This window comes from Candidozyma duobushaemuli, assembly GCF_002926085.2.
Source record: "Candidozyma duobushaemuli strain B09383 chromosome Unknown C_B09383, whole genome shotgun sequence".
NCBI classification, from domain to species: domain Eukaryota; kingdom Fungi; phylum Ascomycota; class Pichiomycetes; order Serinales; family Metschnikowiaceae; genus Candidozyma; species Candidozyma duobushaemuli.
In genome coordinates this window covers 104,390-126,041 of record NW_020289897.1, presented here as the reverse complement: position 1 = coordinate 126,041, position 21,652 = coordinate 104,390, and the positions used below count along the sequence as shown (strand labels likewise).

The window sequence follows — 21,652 nt, the reverse complement described above, 5'->3', positions numbered from 1 at the left end:
TACATCATTAGATGTGGCTGTTGTCGTAAATCTTCTCAGCACGAGATTGAATGTCACGTAGCCTCTGCTCTTTCCAGTCCTCATTTACGTCACTGATGACTGTAGAATTTGCAAGACTATGCGTGCTCAATCTGTGGTTTGTACTTTCTTTGGCGATATCCCTTGCATCGCCTGCTAAATGCTTCTCTTTGTAAACACTATTATTCTCCTTGTCCTCGGCATTAAATTCCGTCTCCCTTATGGGCGAGAAATCGGCTTTGCTGTTTGTATTTTTGTCTTTCAAAGGAGAGACTCGAGAACACATAGAATATAGCGTACTTTCAGATGGACTGAAATTCATCGATATTGACAGCTCAGGGTTCAAAGGAGAATGCAACGGCTGTAACTGAGGTCGAGTCATGACATGCGAGCTTGGTGCATTCCTGAATGCCTTTGGAGAACTTTCAAGCAGTGAATTAACTGCCAAACCATTCCTAGCCTCTTTCAATACCCTCGTCTCATGACGCAGTGCAATAGTTGATTTGCTTTCGTTAAGTGCTGGAGACTTCAAAGAGCGCACTGAGTTGATAGCAGGTGAGACTCTGCGTTGCAAGGTTTCCTTTCCGACCTTGATCGGTGATCTGAGTCTGCCGCTTTTTTTTGACCCATTTTGCGTGTTGACGGGTTCAGGTCTCTTTGGAGACACTGATCCCTTTCTCGGAGAGATACCACGAGTAAACTTAGGACGTCTCTGATTACATGACTGGGACTCTATCGTGAGCACCTTCTCGTATAGATCCTGTCCATTGATGGAAAATGGCTTTTTCTCGCAAGAAATCATCGTTTTGTTGAACTGAATGACTTCCTCTTTCAATGCCTTAATAACGCGTGGTAGATTTCTGTGGATCGTCTTCCGTATTCTCTCCTCTTTCATAAGTATCTTGCATGAATCTTTTTGAAGAAGACGGGACGAATCCTTGGATGACTCTTCCAAAAACTTCTGATCCTCGAGATATTCATTGAGTTCTTTGTAGAGTTCCAAAATCGTTTTCTTAGACTCGTACTCTTCTCTAAGCCTGTTGAGTTCAGCTTCATGGAGGTTGAGGATTTGCTCCTTGTCATCCGAATCATCATCAGCGTTGTAGTCGAAGTAGTCGAATGCTTGTCTTTGAGAATCCGAATACAACAACAATGACTGATATTCAGCAATCTCTTTCTGCGCATCAACAATGAAGCTTCCAATAAATTCAGACCGTTTCATGTATAGACGGTTGAGCTCCATTTTGAGGTTCACCAAGGAAGTTTCACTAAGAGAGGAGTTCTCTTGTTGGAAATGTGATATAAACTGAGGCGACTCGCATAGCTTATCCCAAAGTCGCTGACAAGCTGACATATAGTAATTCCACTTCTTCTGCTTTGAGTCCCGCAAATGTGTCAAGGTATGCGTAAGTTTCTGAAGATAGAGTAGTTTGGATCTCTCCAAGCCAAATGCAAGAATGTCTCCCTCGATCAATTTTAAGGCTTCTGAATCAAAGGGACCTTCTTTGGCATACTCTTCTCCTTTGGCCTGTATCACACGTTGCTGAATTTTGATTAAGTCAGAATCACTGAGCAGCAAAATGACCACGATATCAAGACACTGATTTACAAAGTCTTTCATTTCAACGGCTCTGTTTGCAACTTCCGTCTTACTCTGCTCAACTTCAGCAGTGAGGTCCAGAATTAATTTTGAATTCAACTTAATGATCTTTAATCCTCGTAACGCCGTGATGAGCTTTCCATTGATCTCTCGAAGGTGACTCATAGTTTCGTCCGGAGAAGACTGGGAGATACCAGAAATATCAGCAACATCTTCCTTAGCTCTCGTGAGATCACGTATCTTGGCTTTCTTCGGGCTCAGAATGACAAATGCATTGTCATCGTCATGAGCATTGCCCATGCTGGTGAAAGGTGTTTTGGAAACCTTTTCCGTGAGACGCAACTGCTTCACGGTGGCCTCGAAATCCTCTGTGAGTGTCAAATATTCTTCGGCTTCAGTTTTATTTGGGAGCTGACTAGTTAGGCTATTTGCTTTTGAAGCTTCAGCGCCGATGATATCAACGTTTTCCCAGTAGCGGTAGCTCAAGTCGGCAAACTTGCGGAATATCTTAACAAACGCCTTGAGAACATCTAGAAATATGTTATTTAGCAGCAGTTTGGTTTGTAGTAACAGTAGTTGTGGTATCGTTTTAGTCATATAGTCATATTGTTGTTGCATGGAATAATCGCTCTCGCCGATCTCCTCAGCATCACCGAAGGTAGGATCGTGAAATGATGGTTGATTGTAGTGATGAAACGAGTGGACTTGCTCCTTGACATCCTCACGATACCCTGTAGCGTACATAACATCATCTTCGAAAACGATTCCTCGACTGCTCAACTTCAAGGTTCTCTCTCCATGGCTGTCGTTAAGTGTGGCAAGCATGAATCTGATTTGCTGCCGGAGCCACTCACATTCATTCTGTAACAGATTCTTTTCTCGAAGAGCATTGCTGCTTATGGATTTGATGGTATCGTCAATAGTCAAAAACACATCGGCCTGCCTCTGGTTGATCTCACGATTGGAGTACCCAATTTCACTGTACACTTCACCCAATTCCAGTAGAGTTCGATTGACATGGGCAACGATCGATTCAAACCTCTTTTTTGAGTCTAGGTGATCTAGCATTTCGGATGGTGTGTTTTCGCCATGATGTAGTATGTCTTGACTTGGTCGAGGGGGGGAGTTCGCAAGCAGTATTCATCTGACATGTTTAATCGCTCTGGTGATGAAGGTATTATTGCATTATTATTTGGTGTGCCTGTGTCGTCCACCATGATGTCGGTTCTACCAAGTTTTGGATTTAAGATGTTGCAAGTCTATGATATACATCAGATAGGAAAACAGATGGCAGTTGTTTGCAAATTGCCCAAAGGGGCACAGATGTAAACAATGCGCACCAACGTCAGAGTGAGGAATTCAAGATGTTTCAAATCACTTCGCACCTATGATTGCGCTTAATTCTTCGAGAAGGTCGTGGGAACGTTGTTCGTCTCCTTTGATGCCCAATGCCTCGAGATGGTCACCTCTCATGTTCGCAAGTTCCCGGCGTATCTTTTGGTTTCTATGATTAATCGTTCTTCTGTAGAGGGAACCCTTGATGTTCCAACCACATTCCTCAGCAATAGAGACTAGCCTGTCGCCTGCTGTGGATTTAGCTTTTACGCCATCTTTCACCATCATATTGTACCATGCCTCAGCTCTTTGTCGGTCGCCCCGAACGTAGTGGTACATGATGAAGGGGTAGAGCTGATTGAAGGTTGAGGGTATTTTGTGTTCTCTGGCATGCTTAAGTACCGCTGCAGCGAAGGTATAGTCATTATGTTGAAGCAAAGCAGAGCTGATGAGTACGTCATAGGTGAATGACTTCCTCTTCTCTTTTGGTAATTGCTGTTTGTCGAAGAAATCCTGGCTGATCGCCTTCGCCGCTTCATACCTCTTCTTGTCTTTCAGAAGCTTCATGTCCAAGCTACCGGGTTCAGTTTTGCAAAGACACTCAATAAATAGTGATACAATGCCGTCATCAACCTGCCAAAGCTTGGAGGATTTTGTACAATTGGGGAGCTCGTTCATATACCTGTGATAAAGGTCCATGACGAGTCTTGGAGCAAGGCTGCTCACCCCAAGATATTTCAAGACGACATCATATAAGATTTGGAGATGAGAGTGCTCTAGCACGCATGATGTAAGGTCCTCGTGAATATCAGCCCTCTTGATGCTGGTGAAATCGAGGCTCTTGAAATCATCCTTGTAGATCAATTGAAGTAAGCCGAGACGGTGCAACAAGTGAAGCGCATCATTGCCAAACATTGATGCAAAATATCCGACGATGACTTCTGGATGGCCAGCAAATTTCCTTGAGATGACGTTTACAATCTCATGTACTAACATAGCACGTTGATGACTTGAGAGCTCACAGTTGTGAAGGTTGTTTATCAACAAGAGTGCTTCGTCGAAACACTCGTCTTTTCTTAGCTGTATCAACACACGTAGCATGGTGGCTGGACGTATTTCTAATCCCACTTGGGGCATATACCTCAAGAATTTGAGGCACTCTTGGGGACCTTTGAACGTCATCGAGTGTTTAAGTAAGACGTGCAAAAGCTTTTGAATTCTGCCCTTGTGTCCCGATGGATTCGACTTGAGAGACAGCGATTCAAGCTTTGCGACAAGAAGATCAAGGTAAAGGTTGGCATCGAGTAGGTCATTAGACTCGATGGCTTGGGTCGTGAAATATTGGAGGTCATTAAAGGTGAAAAAATTCAACATTTTTTGTTTATGCTGCTCATCAATGACAACGTCATTAAGGTGATGCCATTTTGCATCGATAATGCCAGTCTTGGCGACCAAATTATTGAGGTTAGATCCATGCAAAAGACTCTGTTTAAATTGATCAAACATAGCCATGTCCGAGAATTTCATGTTAATATGCAAAAAGTAGGAGTAAAGCTCTGCCCGACTCGTCTCCGATACGTGTTCCAATATGGACTTCGCTGTTCTATCTTGCAACAAAAGCGATATGTGGTTTGAAGTAGAGCTAAGCGCTAACTTCCGTAGGTAGCTCAACAATAATGTCAGCTTTTCAGACTTTGGCGTGGACTTCTCGAATAGAATATCCTCTATGTTGGCAAAGATTGCTCTTCTAGTTGTAGCCGCTTCAGGCGCCACTATGAATTGAAGAATAGAGTCTCGCACCAGGTTTGCTTTGTAGTATTGCTTGAGACAATCAACAATCACAGTTCGAATTCCCTCGTCTTCAATATTGCACAAAAACATCTTGGCCTTCGCAGGATTCAGAATAAGATTATCGTGAACAAGCTGTATGACATTGAAGCAGAACTGGTCAGTCTCCGAGATGGATTTGTATGGAATAGAGATCAAGTGACGGAAATCTTCTTCGTTCAACTTTTCAATCTCCTCTTTCTCCAACGAATATAACGGATTCGGGTATGTATCTGGTCCTATCTGAGTGTATGCCAGCTCGTCTTTCAACTTTGAGTAGACTTTGGTTTCAAATGTTGGATTCGGGAGGGTTGCCGACTTTGTCGCATATGATGCATGGCGGTGTGGCCACCGTAGTAGGTGTCGTAGATACACAGGCCCTCGAAGTCTATTAATCATTTAAGTGTTGGAACTGATAGAAGATCCGAGATCCAGAGTATAACGAAAATTGCAGTGAAGTCACGTGATGCCAATTTGAATTTTATTGGAATAACCATTCTACTTTGTATGGTCTCAGTTTTCTATAAATATATTTTAGACGTCACTCAGGCGTCTTTCTAGTTGATCCCAAGGCTCGAGACCCACCACTGCGCTGTAATCGTGAGAATTGCGGTAGATATGCCTTTGGTAGAAGTATGCGAAGTCGAACACTATCGTGCCGGAGCTTCCTATGAGATATGGAAGCTGATGCCAGAAATATGTAGCTTTGTCGTCGGAAAGCAAAAACTCACAGCTCGTGAGCACAGATATGGTGTATGCCAAGTTTCCAAAAAGAGCGGCTCCAAAAAGAAGAGGTGAGACGCCTTCAACCGACTTCCTTTTGTAGTTCTTGTAGAGCTGTGGACAACGGGAGCTCACGTAGACAGCAGTGCAGCTCCATGCAAGAATAAGAGCAAGAACATCATGACTTCCGGCTTCCTCTGCGACCGAGATGACTGATTCCATCGCACGGCTCACAGGGAATGCATTGGACAAGCCGGAATTGAGAATAGAACCAATAGTGGCCACTTTAGCAACGTTGGGCTTCTTATTGATCGAGTTGTAGCTCCCAGGGATGGAGCCATCTGAAGGAGGTGTGAGACTCAGCCATTCATCGGCCTCCTCGGGTTCAGGAATATGTGATCTGATATGAATAGTTCCAGAGCCAGCATGAATATCTGCGTCCGCTACCAGCAGTTCAGCGATTTCGACGCCCAGGGGCTTTACTGGTGCGTTCGCTTTGGGATAGATGTTGTTGTAATAGTAAAACTGGTAGCACAACGCAATATCGTTGCATATGAAAAACAAACTTAGGTAAACTTGGAAAGCTAGGGTCGACTCATTTAGAAGACAGCTTGTAAAGCTAAGGAAGTCGCCCATGAACCATAGTATAAGAAACAGTGGCGATATTCCTTCTGCCGACTTGTTCACATAGTTTGTGTATATCTGAGGGAGCTGAGCTCCCATCCAGCTTATGAGGGAGAAAGTGCTGAAGAAATGCGAAAGCGCTGAAGCTGTGGAACACTCTATCATGCCTGTGTGGTGAAAGGAAGGTTAGGTTATCTAGTTGAATGAAGAGTGTGGTAGTGGATAGGGATGTATGTCGAGATAAGACAATGCAAAGATGAATCACCGCGGTTAAGAGTCACCTACCGCATTAGGAAGCGAAGCGAGCTATGTGCACACCATTCGTCACTTTGAGCGCGGGGTCGAAGGCCTTGTCCCCGAGCGGCGATGTTACAATTTGCAACCAGTGTGACCTAGAGGGTTTGTTTTTGTTTTGTGATACGCCTACCTAAAGTTTATATAAGGCATCAAGGAATGTCTCGATCAAGCGATCAGCAACACCCGCAGTAGAGACGTTGCCTGCCACACCGTACATGGCAGCAGTGTCACCAGGAGGAGCCTTGGTGTCAGAGTTTGCAACTTCCTTAATAGTGTCAACGAGGTCGCTGATTAAGTCGTCGGTCACGGGCACAGTAAGACGCGTAAAAGCAAAATGCAAAGCTGCAGGGTTTTGCAATGTTGCAAAATGCCACCCTTTCTTACCCATGAGATCGCCTATGGAGTAGATATCAACCTTGTTAGGGTTCTTAGCCTTGAAGGCAATAACAGAGGCAATTGGGTCACCAAGAAGCTCTAGGTGCTCGTGGAGTGTCTCGTTTTCAACCAAAGCGTTTCTAAGTTTGATGCCAGCACCGACAATGTCTTTGCACGACTCAGCATATCCGGTCTCTCCGATATGCACCATTGTAGCCCAACAGCCTGCCATCAAAGCACCTGGTCTCGAGCCAGCAAGAGTAGGCGAGCCGTACAAACCACCAGTCCAATCACTTGCGACGTAGTACTGATGCTTTCGAAGCTCAGGGTTTCTGTACATGATAACGGAGGATCCTTTGGGTGCAAAGCCATACTTGTGGGTATCGCAAGAGATGGAAGTAACGCCAGGCAATCTAAAGTCAAACAAAGGAAGCTTTTTGTCGCCGTGAACACCTGACTTCTCCAAGAAAGTGACAATGAACGAGCCCAAGCACGCATCGACATGAAGAGGAATGTTGTACTTGACAGCAAGGTCCGACAAAGCCTCAATATCATCAATAATTCCGTGAGGATAGTTTGGTGCAGAACCGACGAGCAAAACAGTGTTACGGTTGATCAATCTCTTCACTTTATTGGTGTCGACCTGGTAAGTGACTGGGTCGAGCTCCACTTTGTGAAGCTTCATGCCAAAGTAGTAACAAGCCTTGTCTATACCAGCATGAACAGTAACGGGAGCGATAACTTCTGGAGCAGTGATGCCCTTCTTCCTGCGTCCTATTTCACGGGCTGCCAAACCTGTAAGCAAAAGAGACTCGGTACCACCGGAAGCAGAGCATCCACAGCCAGTCTCAGGGGCATTGAACAACTTCAAGATCATTGATACCACTTCAGCCTCCATCTTACGAATTCCAGGGAAGATGTCCGGGTGAAGTTGGTTTGCAACGCTGTAGATTTCGTAAGCCTTGGATTGCAACTTAAGCAATTCATCGCCACCGTGATACACACCTCCGGTATACTTACCATCGTGCCAGTCATCCACTGTAAGTGCCTTTTCAGTAAGCGACACCTCTTGCACGACGACATCTTGATGCAAGCCTGCGGTCGGCAATACCGGGAACTGAAGCAAGGAATCGTCGTTCTTCATGATCATCTCCTCCATTTTGGCCTGGGTTTCACTCAATTCCTTATCAACTTTGGACTTAATGGGAGGAAGCGACATAACGATTCCAAAGAACCACTTGGAGATGGCACGATAGACCTTCTTGAGGCATCCGATCGGACCATAGCCATACAAGTTGAGCACAAGCTTGTGCAAAACAGTGTATACCCAGAAAACAACAAGAACGTCTCTGATCAAAGCCAAGTATCCCCAAGGAGCGCTAATATCCGAGAAGTAGTGTTCCAAGAACTTGGACTTAGCGGTAATGGCAAATCGTCTGGCATGGATATCAGTTACAAAAATCAACTCTCGAAAATCTTTGGGCACATAAGGCTGGCCGAACATTTTTGCTTTGAGATACGCCTGTTCGGTAGCCACCATGTCTTTTATAGTTTATTTTCAATTATGGACCGGAGTAGTTGCGGAGAGATGATAGGTATATCCTTGCGATAGTCACCGCACCGAGGCATGGTGCAGGGCATAATTACATAACCAGGAACAATGCTTAGGGGCAGACGAACATTAATGACCTGCAAACAATGTAAACATAATCGAAAACTCCGGGCTGGCCCGGTGATAAACAGTGGGGATTACAGAAATGCAAGTTTTGTGTCACTTTTGACAAAGCTCTTGGCAACCTTCTAATCACCCACAATGAATTGTCCTTTGGAATATCTGCTAGGTGAAGGGCGTCAGACCCCGACTCATTCGATTTGTGGGGCGACTACTCAGCCCAGCGGCTGTGCTGTCAACAACCGCCCTCCGCTCCTTGACCATTTTGTCCAAATACGACAGGAATAGCAGTTTGAGAAACGCGTTTTCCTTATGCAAACGGTTGTATTTGGTATCGTAGCTGATTTGCTCGTATTGCCTTCTCAAGGATGGGAGAATGTGCATGCCAGGACCATTCAATGTTCCGTTGAGTGTGTCTTTCTTCGCTTGTGCTGTGCTGAGACTCAAGCTGGAATTGACTGCCTCGCTCGATTTTGTCTGGTACTCACCACGAAGGGATTCACCTTCCTCGACCGCCTTTTCTAATTCTTTGTCTAGCCTCTCCTTTTCATCGCCCAATTGCGAAATTATCTTGGACTGCTCCTCAACAAGCTTCTTGATGTCTTCGTCACTTTTTTCCCTAAGCACATCTTCAAGGTGCTTAAGCATTTCCTTTGTTTCCGTGTGTGTAGCTTCCGTTTTCGAATGCTCGGCTTCGGCTCGGTTATGCTTTCTATCAACGATACTCGCTTCCTCGTTGAGTTTCCGTAATTTCCGATACCTCTCTCCCATTTGGTCCTCGCAAGCGTCAATATCGGTTTGTCTTTCGGTCTCCGCCTTTTTATATTCGGGAAGAACTTCATGAAGACCGCGACGAACGGTGGTTTCCACAAGCTCAGTTCTGTAATTGAGAGCCTCGGCGAACTTCTTCTTAAAGGTGTCAAAATCTGTGATAATCTCCTCCACACTTTCGGTGCTGGGGTTCTCAAACTTAAACTTGTGCTTTTCTAAGCTGAATACCGCTTTGAGGTGGTCGGTGAAATTCTCCAGGAGTCGTTTGAGAAGCTTCTCTTCAGAAGGATGAAGCAGAAGAGAGGCCTTGCTATTTTCAAGTAGACTAGCAGACGCAGGTGGAGGAACCTCCCACCATCTCATAAGCCAGCCTCTAAGATCCACGTAATTGTCACCAAAGTGTTCCACGTAAAAGTCTCTGTCGTCACGTTCATACAATCGATGTCTGTTGGCCACGAAAGCGCTGATCACCTTGAGCTTCCAGTTGATCTGTGGATCCGGTCCACTGGTCAAATCAAACTCGAGCTCAGGACGAGGCAATACTAACGAGAAGTGCTCCACGGAGTATATTGGTATTGGGATTATGATCGGGGTCTTGTATTGCCTTGCCTGCAAAGACACTGACAGAGCTTGATTGTTTCCCCTTATGAGTTGCATGCTGGCACTCTGAAGATCCGGATGCGAGTCGAATGAAAAGATTAGGTCAAACTGAACGCTGGATGCGTAACTCTCGTACATGTGTCTGGAGGTGGCCAAATGTAAAACCACGCCGGGCCTCCGACTCTTTTCTGCCATCACCTTGCGCCGCCTGGAGTAGTATTTTCTCTTGTTTCTGTTGTCTGCTGCGAACAATTCATCCTCGGTAAACTCGTCTCCAGTATCTCTTGATGCTTCGTCCATATCGTATAATTTCCTTGTATTAAGATTTTTGTAGTTGATTTTCTTTCCGATGATGGTTCCCTCAATCCACTCGAGCTCCTTGACTGTTTCCGCCATGACGAGCACGTTAAAATCATTCTTTGGTTTGTCGTCTTCACCATAGCTATCACAGAGTAGTTCGATGATTCTATCGAAAAGCGCCAGTTTACCGGAAAGATTCAAAAGACGCTCGTTAACTTCCAGTAAAAGCCAGCGTTTAGGAATAAAATGGTCCACTAGTAGCGAGGGGTGCATGGACACCTTACGTAGCTGCTCGAACATAAGGTTGATAAGTCTAGCCCTAGACTCACGGACATCACCGGCACCCATACCCCCAGGTAAATCATCATCACCATTCGAAAGGTTGCTTATGGAAGCTCTGTTCTTGCTTCGCTGGAGCTCCTGCTCGAGCCCTTTGCGAAAGATCTGAACGATAAGTTCACACACATCCTTCTGCAAATTCGACATCATCGATGGTAGGTAAATAACATTGTCGGCGGTTGGTCCTGATAACCCTGATATTTGCTGTTCTGGTTGATTTTGGTACGTTTGGCTGTGCTCGGGTCTAAATTCAGAGCCGACGTTATCGAGATAATGCTGCATATCCACCTGCCCAGTACCGGTATCGGCTGGATTGTCGTCGGAAAGGAGATCCAATAAATTCATTCCTCAGATAAGTTTTTTTGATATTAGTGTAGTATTTAGTGGAGTGGTGAATATGGCTCGATAGTATTATATACCTTTTTGCAGCACGAAAAAGACCCTAGGCAGATTGTTTGCGACAGAGGTATGCGGGAGATTTTAGCTGCAGGTAATACTCTGGGAACATCGCGATCGGTTTTTGGCCCAGGTCCGAAAGAGGAAGCGAGAAAGCTCTAATGGAAATGATCTATATTATCTATTAGCGCCGCTTTTTGCGGATAACAACGTTTAGGCCCATATTGCCTAAACTACTCCACACCTGTTCCTCTACCTTCTTTGGAAGCTTTCTTCCGTAGAGACACTGGTCCACTAGCCACATGCCCACAAGGAACTCGATTTTATTAAGGGTGCCGTCCTTCCGAAAATCAACTAAATTCCAAATGGCCTCAAGCGTTTCCAGAGGGAGCCTGCTCCTCTTCCAAATACGCTTTACGACAATTCCGTGTATGAGTTCGTGTGGATCGGCCAGTTTAAGCCCGTGTCGCTCTTGGATATGGTCCTCCATGGTTTCATGATTACAAGGTTCAGCAGCCGACGAGAGCTTGGCCGCAAGTTCCAGCGGATCTTGCCTCAGAAGTTCTCTCTTTCTTGCATTCTCCTCTTCTGTGTAGTTCTTGTTGTAGTCCACACCTGCAAGTCGAGTAACAACCTTGTTGACCAAATAGCCCTTATTACTTACCCACACACCTTCGTACCGTTTCCTCTCGGTATCCGAGACTTCATTAAGTTTGCTGTGGTTTTTCCAGGGCTTGTTCTCATCGAACGTCTTGTCCTTCTTCTTCATCTTTCTCATGGTCGTCTTCAAGGCAACATGTGGGTTTGCAATCACTGGCGAGATGCCGCTCGTAGGCTTTGTCTCAGGTTCAGGCTCATCGTCTATCTCAACCTCGTTCAGCAGATCCATTGACTGACGCTCTCGTACAGTCTGAGCCGCCTCTCCCTTCCTCCGGCCGAAAATCCGGCGGTGTTTCTTCTTATCCTTGATATCGGGGAATTGCGGGAACTTCTGGTCATCTTCTGCCCCACTCAGAGGATTGCTTGTGGACTGGTCGAAAGATTGACGGCCAGAGCTCCCCTCACTTTCTATTAGTTCGGGTGGTGGCTTACGCCTCACCTTTTTTAAGGCCTCATCAAGCTTCAAGTCGGAAACATTACCAGGCAGGCTGGGTGATAGCTGGGCAGCTATCTCTGGAACCCCTGTTCCGTTACCCGCGTTACCTCGAGCAACGGCATGAGGGGATGGTGGTACAGGGATGGGATGGCTTGACTTTTCAGGGGCAGAAGGCGGCTTCTTGAGGGTGTCATTGTCTTGGACATCTTCGTCAGCATCGATTATTGCAATGGAGGGCGTTATTGGTGTCTCATTTTCACTGTCTGACGCATACGAGTCCATTGACAATCCGGAGGTGTTGAGCTTCTTAAGGTCCTTGATATTAAACACCTTGTGCTCCAACGACGGCAGCGATCCTTCTGAATCACTTGGAGCCACTCCAGGAGACAGGCTTTCACTTGAGTCTCGAAGTACAAGTGCATTGACGTCGGGTTCTTGCGGTATCTGTGAAAAATGCCTCTTCAGCTCCACGCTCTGTCTGAAGTTACTGAGCGCTTCCTGGTTGCGTTTGGTCACATCTTTGGATGATCCAGACTTGGCCTTGGAATTTATGGACTGTTTCACGTTCTCAACCATGTCCTTTGGGTCTAGGACGACGCTAACACGCAGACGCAGGGCACCCGGTCCATTGGCGTTATCTGTCTGGTAAAACTTGGGAATGCAGAAGTAATCATTATGGGCTGAGCTCAAAGAAACGTTGTCATCATCTATTGAGGCTCGGGGCAATGGTGTTTGTGAAAGCTTCTCTGACGACGACACCGCCGCTGCCGCTGCTGGGGTTCTCACCAAAGGTGTATTATAGACTGACCCAGAGCCTACACTGGACTTCTGGTTCTTTGCGGAGTGTTCAGCGGCTGCGGTGGCCAAGGATGCTTGTGAAGTGTTCTTTGAATTGCTCAAATCTATCTGGAGGTTTGGTTTTTTCGATGGTTGCTGAGGCTGGAGCTGACCTTGTGAGGACTTAGTAGCAGCAGCTTTGGATAAATTGGGTACCTCAGTGGGCTTCTTCTTTGCAGGCGGGTCGGTTGTCTCAGGTGAAGCATCCTTCAGTCGCTGTTTGGGAGAATTCGAAGGGGTCGGCTTCTTTAACTCTGGTTTGGTGATTTTGGTCAAAGGCGGTTGCGTCTTTTGATTATTTGCTCGGAACGCAGCCGAAGCGGCTAGCTGTGCCGAGCTCATTCTATAATGGATATTCTGGGATCGATGTTTGACCTCAAAGAAGCATGTAGCTGAAAGAAGTAGGATTGTGTCAAAAACAGGAAGATATGCTGTTTGGGTAAAAATAGTGTTACGAGTGCCTGGGGCTTGTACGCACACTGAAGGCTATGTTTAGCTGGTTCCGCCCTATTTCGCGCCACTCAGGCACCCTTCAATGTGTCATCTACTCCGTTCGGTTTTATCGGTCTATAAGATATTGATAATTAGTACCTAAGCTACGGTTTTAGCGAATTGACTCAAATTAACTGACATCAATAACAACCCCTCCTTCAAGCCATTTTGCGACTTTGACGCATAAGCTCGCGTATGCATACTAAAACGTTTTGCAGCCATCTCATTCCTTACTTCCGTCTTCCCTTGTTGGCATTGGCATTTCTGCCTCTTCCGACCCTAACACCGGAAGATTTGTATGTGGTGCCAAAGGGTGAAATGAAGTTATCGGCACTGCCTCCTCCAATCCACTCTTGGAGCATCTTCTCACTCTTCTTCCTCAGCCAGGCATCGTCCTTCAATGCCTTGGCATATTCTTTTTGGTCCTCTCGAAGGATGATTGGATCCTGAGAGCTGGGCCTGAGCTCCTTGTTGTGCTGGTACCCTCTGTTACCCTGACTCTTCTGTTGATTTTTACTGAGTGGAGATGGCATCGAGTACACTTGACCTCTCACAATCCATTGGAAGTTCTTTTTCAAGTGTGGTGTGATCTTGCCGGTTTCGTTATCCACGGAAACGGCACATCTGAGAAGAGTGTTGCCGCCACATTTGGGACAGAAATGCTTTGGCTGGCCCGATTTGGACATCGGAGTCATGGTGAAGCACGCGTGGCATCTGTACATGTAGTTTCTGACACGCTTGATCTGTTTACCCGAAGAAGGGTTCATGAGCTTGAGACCGAGCTGCAAGCTGGTGTTTTGACATGCAAAATCTCCTGTAGAAAGGGCAACCGGGATGAAGGTGCTCTCAGAACTCTTGTCGTCCTGAACAGTCTCGTTATTGTCTTTGAAGATCTCTTCTTGAAGGTTCTCCGGAGTAATCCAGTCTCCGTCGTCATCATCTTCATTATATTCCTCACTCAACTGCTCTCCTTGGGCTTCGGTCGTCTCTGGTGACACAGCGTCACCTTCTGTATTCTGCTGATCGGAGTTGCTCTCGATCTTCTTTTCTGCCTCCGGTTCTTGAACCTTCACTTCTTCCTCGAGTTTCGTTTCTTGCTTCTGTGCCCAGTTCTTTCTTGGCTTTCTGCTCTTCTTCTTGCTGACGATTTGAAATCCGTCATCGTCCTCCTGTGGCTGCTCTTCTTCGACGACTTCAGCTCTGGGCTTGTACTCTCTCTTCTCTCTTGGATTTTCTTCTTTCTCGCCTTCTAGCTTCTGGCCTGGGAATCTCCTCAACTTATCGGCCCCTGCCTTCTCGATCTCTATTTCGTATGCCAATGCAATGATGTGAATATCGTTCATCGACAAGACGGAGTAGTCACCTGTCAACTTAGCAAAACTGCTGATTCTGTCGATGGACAGCTGCTTGGGCTGACGGACAACGAGACGGTCTGCCCATAGAAGAAGTTGGTTTCTAGAATGCTCGTCTTTTAACTCGGCTTTCACACCTGGTGTTGTGTAAAAGTTGTTAGCAAACTGCTGCAAGGTCGAGGCCGGTTGTGTGATGAGTGGGGTTGCGTCAAGCACCCAGGAATCAACCGATTTGCTTGTCATTATTGGGGTTTATAGGAGTATGTGTAACTGAGATGAGATGCGATGCCTAGATGTACATTGAAATTTTCGCACAGGCTCCCTACCAGTGGGGTAGAGTTGACGAACACAAATTTTAGGATAAAATGAGCCAGGAAAAATTGATAGAATTATCTAGTGTGTCGAAAATAAGTCGGGAGGGGTGATTTGTTTTTCCAATTCAAATCTCCCAGGCCTCCCAAAAGAAGGGTGTATCCGTTGGGAATCGCCAGGGACACACATTCGGTCTTCCAAGGACCTTTATTCTATTCAATCTAATATTTTACCTTTCTTGAATCCAGTTTTATTCGAAAGTCTATTCAAAAAATAAACACACTCTGTCGTAGATTTGTCGAAGCTGGGGTGAAGTTCATGAGATCTGCGCTTCAGGTACAGAATGGTTGCAAAATAAGATCTCACACTCGGAAACTGGATGAGCCCAAATTTGCAAAAAGTGTTATACAGCTTATTGAGAAACTGAAGCCTGGTTAGCTTCACCTCTCCTTTCAATTACAGTATTTAACAAAAAAGTACAGTGGTTATGAAATATTGCCTAGAGCTTCCATACATCTATCGTTATAACATTCTGACAATCCTCCGTGCCTAGTGGGCACAAAGAAAAACGTCACTATTGGCACCTTCCCAACCGACAATTGAGTGCACAAGACTCAAATATAGGGAGGTGCTATACGTTGCTTGTGGCCAAGGGCTATCAACCATTGCTTCAATCAATTGCGAAATACGATCCCTGAACTCCAAAGACACCGTATTCTACAAAGCCTCTAGGAGTTAAAAGTTTATTTCTTGCACATAAAGTTAGCTCTCTTCTAGTTTCGTGTGGAGTTTAAACGGTGGCGTGTCACATGTTCTTGCTCCTTACGCAGGGCGGCTAATTAGGACGTTGCCTCCGAGGTATAAATACCCCACGGAGACTCTTCTTACTTACTGCAAACAAAATGGCTGGTGACAAATTTGTTCTTCACTAGTATGTTGAATCTTCTCAATTGCATTGACCCTTACTAATATCAGTCTTACCGAATCCAGAGCGCTGAGAATTGTTTGGCTCTTGGAGGAGTTGAACCTTGACTTTCTGTTGAAAGTGTACAAAAGAGTCGGTGGTGTCCTTGCACCCAAGGAATTGTTGGATGTGTTTCCAACAGGCATGTCTCCCGTATTGCAAATCTTCAAGGAAGGTGAAACTGAACCACTTACCTTGGCTGAGTCGGGCCACATTATTCAGTACGTGATTCGTCACTACGACACTGAGGGCAAATTGACCCCATCTTCTGATGCGGAGAAGGAGAAGGTGGACTACTTCTTGCACTTTGCCGAGGGCAGTTTACAGCCACACCTTGTGTCCTTGTTGGTGGGTGATGTTGCTTCCCACAAAGCTCCATGGCCTGCTAGCTACCTTGTCAAAGGCATTGTGGGCAAAATCAATTCCGAATATTATTTGAAGAGACTCAAGACCAATCTCCAGTTTTTGGATGACGTCTTGGCTAAGAAGGGCGGTGGATTCTTCGTGGGCGACAAATTGACTGGCGCTGACATCATCCTCGAATTTCCCGTGGGTCAGAACGTCTTCTCGAACGAACAAAGAGCACGTAATCTTGGCTTGGACGTTCCTCCAAGCAAGGCATGGCCACACTTGTACGAATGGAGCAAGCTCGTCGCTGGTCAGCCTCTCAGAAAGAAGGCAGTGGCCACTGAGAAGGCCAATTTGTAATTTTAATTGTTATTTTCGGTTCACAACAAAAAAAAAAGAAAAAAAAAAAAATAAAACATCTGGTTACCTTCTATTGTAGATGGCCTTATCGATCTGGGGCATCGAATGCTGCATCCGTACACCACATCTAGCGATGCCTGAGATGCGCATAATGCCTTCACTGAAAAGTATCAAGCTCCAGATCTTATGCCTAAACCAAGAGGAAGAAGAGAAAAAAAGACGGCAGCTAAAGAGCGTGTTGCAGGAGCTGAGGATGTGGAAAATGATTTCCAGGAAGTCATCGAAAATGGTGAGGAGGAACCCATCTCTTCTGAGACCAAACAGCCTACAGAGTTCTCCACCGTCTTTTTTGGTCTAGTTGACTCTAGTGAAGTCGACTACTTCAAGCAGGCCGAATCCACGCTTAATATCAATGCTTTCGAGAGCGACGAAGAGCGTGCTGGTTTCATCAGATCGGTGCTTGAGGAGTCCAGAGGAAAAGAGCTTAAACTCGTCACAAACCAAATCTGCTCCAAATTGATGGAACGTCTCGTGCTTTTTGCAACTGATCGCCAGCTCAAACACATCTTTCATCAGTTCGTTTCCCATTTCCCTGCTTTGGCTCATCACAAATATTCCTCGCATGTGTTAGAAACGCTTTTGGTGAGAAGTGCTGCTTTGATTGAGAAGGAGCTCGCACATAACTACGAAGAAGAGGAGCTCGAAGCTGAAATTGATGATGATAATGAGCAAGACAAGTTTATTGCTTCCACTACCATGGAGTCCATGTTCATCAAAATGCTCGAGCTGTTGCACCCATATTGGAGCACCACGATTGAACACCAGTACGCATCCCATGTTATGAGAATCATTGTGCTTATTCTTTCCGGTAAAGAGTTGCCTTCCACCACAATGGCCAATTCGGCCTTGAGATCGAAGAAGTCTAAGATCGCCAGAAAAATGATCGAGATTAAGGACAATAATGATTTCAATCGTGCATTCGAGGTCCCTGCTTCATTCAAGGACGAGCTCAGAAAACTCATCAAAGCATCTACAGCAGGATGGGACACCAAGAAGGCGAGAGAAATGGCCATTCACAAAATTGCTTCCCCAGTGCTTCAGCTTGTCATCAGAGTCGAGGGTATTGTCGACAGGGACCGTTCACTCTGGCATTTGATTTTCTTAGGAGAAAAAGAGCCTAAAGATTCAAAAGAGGAAGGTTTCGTTGAGTACCTTTTGTCTGACCCAGTCGGCTCTCATTTCCTCGAATCTGTCATCAAAAATGATGGCGCCAGAATGAAGTACATCGAGAGACTCTATCGTTTATACATGAAGGATAGAGTGTTGAAGTTGGCCAGAAGAGCTACCACTGGTGTCTACATTATTCAAGCATTGCTTCTCAAGCTCAAACCAGGTGAGGTCGAACACATCTTGGATGCCATCGTTCCAGAGCTTGCCAGCCTAATATCTATCTCCGAGAACCAAAACATCGACCTTGCCAAATCCATCATTGATGCTTCCATTACCAGATACAACTATAGAAGAGACGAGCTTATCAAACAATTTTTCCTCAAGTTTGCACCCAACTATAACCCAGAGGAGCCTGATGACACCACCACCGAGTTTTTCGAAAACACCTTGCAGCTCACTGGCTCCACATTGGGTAACACCAGAGATGACTGGCCCACTGCTGAAGAGAGGAGAAGATCTCTTTTCTTGGAGAAGCTCATGGAGTATGACTACTCCTTCGTCATTTGCGCATGGTACAATTGCATGGCCCTTCCTTCTGAACGTTTCTTGCAGATGTGCACTCATGGAGTTTTCTCGCATGTTGTTGAGAACACCCTAGTTGTTAAACCAGCATCAGACCCCGAGCCAAAGGACACACTCATTTCAAGAAAGAAGTTCCTCAACATCTTTCTGGGCCACATTTTCAAGTTGGCATGCAACTCCTATGGATCGCACATCGTGGATAAGCTTTGGGATTTCACTGTGCTCTTACCAATGTACAAGGATCGTATTGGCTCTGAGCTCAATGCCGATTCTCACAAGGTGAAGGAGAGTTCGTATGGAAGACTTGTTTGGAAGAATTGGTCCATGGAGCTTTTTACTCGTAAAAAGTTCGACTGGAAGAGATTGGTGAAGGAGCAAGAAGAGGCATACTATGCCGAGGGCTCGGACAATAATAACGGCGAGCCTGCCAAGGAGAAGAGACCAATTGATTTGAAGATGGAGGAGATTTTCAGAAAGCAGAATCAGGGAGAAAAAAGACAGGGGGCACCACTCTCAGGATCCAACCTGAAGAAGGTCAAAGTTAGAGGCAGAAACCGTTAATCGTCTAGCTTTATGTCATTAAAAGAATGGGTATTTACAGGAGTAGTTTGTCGATGTAGTACTCATTGAGAGTAGAACTGTCAACGCTTGTGGGACTTTCCACGACTGGGTCAGTTCCCGATTGGTTCTTGGGGAATGCAATTACATCTCTAATGCTGCTGCTGCCAACCAACATGGCACAAAGTCTGTCGAATCCCAATGCAATGCCTGCGTGAGGAGGGCAGCCCATACTAAGGGCTTTGAGCAAATGACCGAAAAGCTGATCGTAGTTGTCAATTTGAAGGATGGATTCGAAGACAAATTTTTGAAGTTCTGGGTCGTGGATTCTTCTCAGACCACCACCAACCTCGACACCATTGATGACGAGGTCGTAGTGTTCACCTCTCACCTTAGCAATATCGGATTCCAAGAGGTCGTAATCTTCAATCTTGGCCATCGTGAAGGGGTGGTGTGTTGACTCCCATCTCTTGGGGTCATACTGAGGGAATGGATCTGTAGTGTTCTCGGTAACCTCAACAGGACTGAAAAGGGGGAAGTCAACAACCCATGCACCCACAAAAACGTCCTTGGGGTCGTAGTCAAGGGTAAAGTTCTCTCCTTGACTTGGCTTGAGTGGTCTGTTCCACTTACCAGGGAACTCCTCTATGGCGAGTTGACGGAACTTTCCAAGTGGAGTAGGATTCTCGTAAGAAAGTTCGGCTCTTGTCGAAAACGCAAGAACATCACCTGGTTCCAAGTTGAGTGTCTTGAGTATCTTGAGTTGTGAGCACTCATCAGTGGGGGACAAAACATCCTTTTCGACAAACTTCTTCCACCAGTTGAGCGCATCTTCCTCGGATTGAATTGGCAAGATGATAGGCTTCCGGCGTGGATAAGATTCCGAATCGTTGAGTGTTTTGCTGACTTTGTATTTTGTTGCTGGATCAAAAACACCCTTCAACACACAAGCCTCTACAACACCAAAATCTTCGGCATTGTGTACTGGTCGAAGAAATTCCGAGAGATTCACTATGGTGAGTGCAGAGCGAAGGTCGGGCTTATCAATGCCGTACTTTGACAATGCTTCGTGATAGGTCAATTTTGTGAAGGCAGGAGCCGTCTCTCTGTGGCGGTTAGCCTTAACAGGAACCATGTTGCCGTCGCTATCAAGCTTGTAGATGGGTTTACCAGCAACCTCTTTCCACACAGTTTCAATTATGTCATCGATGACAGCATGAACTTTCTTGCTGTTGTTGACAAAACTCATCTCCAAATCAACTTGTGTGAATTCAGGCTGTCTGTCGGCTCTAAGGTCCTCGTCTCTGAAGCAACGGGCAATCTGAAAATATTTCGAAATTCCAGAACTCATAAGCATCTGTTTATACTGCTGAGGAGACTGGGGCAAGGCGTAAAAGCGATCTGGGGTTCTTGTAGGAACCAAAAACTCTCTAGCACCCTCTGGCGTGGACTTGAACAAAGCTGGTGTCTCGATCTCTGTGAAACCATGTCTCTCGACCAAGACCTTTCTAGTCAAGTGAGCTGCCAAAGACCTAGCACGCAAAGCTCGTTGATAAAATGGAGTTCTCAATTGCAAGTATCTGAATTTAGGCGGTATCGAAGATGGATTGGTGTGCTTCAAGGAGTCGAGTTGCGCCGCGTCAACGCCGCCCTCATTGAGGATTTGTAGTTCAGAAACTGAAAGCTCATACTCGGGCAAATCTCCTTCATCCTTGGCAACCTTCTTTCGCAATATACCGTTCACGACCAAAGAGTCCTCGGTACCAGACCTCCTTATCAACTCCATGTTCTGCGCGTTCGTCCACTCAGGAGACATGTGAAGCTGTATCACATCCCCATTCGAATCTCTCAATTCAGCAAACGTTCTCTTGCCCAATTTCCTGGGCTTTCTGTGAAGATGACCATGAAGACTGATTGGACAGTGGGTCCAGCTTTCTCCACTTGCTAGCAAATCACGGACATTGTGAGTAGCTGAAGGAAATGCAAATTTTGCTAGAGTAGCCTCCTTAGGCGGGAGGCGACCCAGGGCTAACGAGCGGCTCCATTGTCGAGATATCGCCGATAGCATCTCTTGATGATTGAATACACCCAGTAGGTGGTGCGAATACAATGTAGAGGCATTGGTGCAGGTCTCACGTTAGACCGGCCCAAGAAGCGGTTTTCTGAATTGACTCGGCTGTCAAATTATTTTAACAAAGGATTTTTTTTCTTATTGTTAGCCGTGAGTCCGGATCGGCTTTGGCGATCGACATGCCATTGAAACTTTGTGCATAAGGTTGCACAGGAAGTATCGCCGAAATCCGAGGTGGTTGAGTAAACCCCGAGTGCAGTGCATCTTGTGGCATTAAGCTGCAAATTGTGGAGTCCAATAAGGCTTGATGAAATTGGAATGTTTGGTGGCCCCATAATCCGGCACGGCCGGATAAATTTAGCCGTCGCTCGAACCATCTCGAAATAAGGTTTTGGGGGAGTTTAAAGTGAAAACTTTTTCATACAAAAGATTTACAGTGCATCACAAAAACCTTGTTCATAACTTTCTCCAAACCAATAACTAAGCTATGGAACCCATCATCGTAAAAACCATCTATTGTACCTTCGTAGAAGTGTAGATGCTACTTTCTGCAGACTCGCATCAGTCCCAAAGTGGAATTTCTGTTTTTTGGAGCCAATGCGGCGCTTATTCATTCTCTTTGTGTTCTGGATT

The 21,652-nt window shown here is 45.7% G+C and overlaps 7 protein-coding genes across 7 annotated transcripts; 2 read left to right on the top strand and 5 right to left on the bottom strand. All coding sequences in view use genetic code 12, as the record gives it.

The window, feature by feature from the left end:
• Nucleotides 1-7: 7 nt before the first annotated feature.
• CXQ87_002938 (uncharacterized protein) lies at nucleotides 8-6,292 on the bottom strand (the record flags this gene model as incomplete). The annotated part of the gene is made up of 3 exons (XM_025481425.1): nucleotides 8-2,721; nucleotides 3,043-5,061; nucleotides 5,326-6,292. The coding sequence occupies 3 exons, from the start codon at nucleotides 6,290-6,292 to the stop codon at nucleotides 8-10; spliced, it is 5,700 nt and encodes a 1,899-aa protein (XP_025336043.1).
• A 262-nt stretch (nucleotides 6,293-6,554) lies between these two features.
• CXQ87_002937 (uncharacterized protein) lies at nucleotides 6,555-10,826 on the bottom strand (the record flags this gene model as incomplete). Its single annotated transcript, XM_025481424.1, has 2 exons — nucleotides 6,555-8,341; nucleotides 8,684-10,826. The coding sequence occupies 2 exons, from the start codon at nucleotides 10,824-10,826 to the stop codon at nucleotides 6,555-6,557; spliced, it is 3,930 nt and encodes a 1,309-aa protein (XP_025336042.1).
• A 235-nt stretch (nucleotides 10,827-11,061) lies between these two features.
• IRS4 (Irs4p) lies at nucleotides 11,062-13,152 on the bottom strand (the record flags this gene model as incomplete). The annotated part of the gene is made up of 1 exon (XM_025481423.1): nucleotides 11,062-13,152. One exon carries the CDS (start codon nucleotides 13,150-13,152, stop codon nucleotides 11,062-11,064), a length of 2,091 nt encoding a protein of 696 aa, XP_025336041.1.
• A 380-nt stretch (nucleotides 13,153-13,532) lies between these two features.
• Nucleotides 13,533-14,897, bottom strand: HBR3 (rRNA-binding endoribonuclease; the record flags this gene model as incomplete). Its single annotated transcript, XM_025481422.1, has 1 exon — nucleotides 13,533-14,897. The coding sequence occupies one exon, from the start codon at nucleotides 14,895-14,897 to the stop codon at nucleotides 13,533-13,535; it is 1,365 nt and encodes a 454-aa protein (XP_025336040.1).
• Nucleotides 14,898-15,868: 971 nt separating this feature from the next.
• CXQ87_002934 (glutathione S-transferase family protein) lies at nucleotides 15,869-16,638 on the top strand (the record flags this gene model as incomplete). The annotated part of the gene is made up of 2 exons (XM_025481421.1): nucleotides 15,869-15,897; nucleotides 15,942-16,638. 2 exons carry the CDS (start codon nucleotides 15,869-15,871, stop codon nucleotides 16,636-16,638), a joined length of 726 nt encoding a protein of 241 aa, XP_025336039.1.
• Nucleotides 16,639-16,824: 186 nt separating this feature from the next.
• CXQ87_002933 (RNA-binding RNA processing protein) lies at nucleotides 16,825-18,951 on the top strand (the record flags this gene model as incomplete). The annotated part of the gene is made up of 1 exon (XM_025481420.1): nucleotides 16,825-18,951. One exon carries the CDS (start codon nucleotides 16,825-16,827, stop codon nucleotides 18,949-18,951), a length of 2,127 nt encoding a protein of 708 aa, XP_025336038.1.
• A 34-nt stretch (nucleotides 18,952-18,985) lies between these two features.
• On the bottom strand, nucleotides 18,986-20,764 carry CXQ87_002932 (aspartate--tRNA ligase; the record flags this gene model as incomplete). Its single annotated transcript, XM_025481419.1, has 1 exon — nucleotides 18,986-20,764. One exon carries the CDS (start codon nucleotides 20,762-20,764, stop codon nucleotides 18,986-18,988), a length of 1,779 nt encoding a protein of 592 aa, XP_025336037.1.
• Between the last annotated feature and the right edge of the window lie 888 nt (nucleotides 20,765-21,652).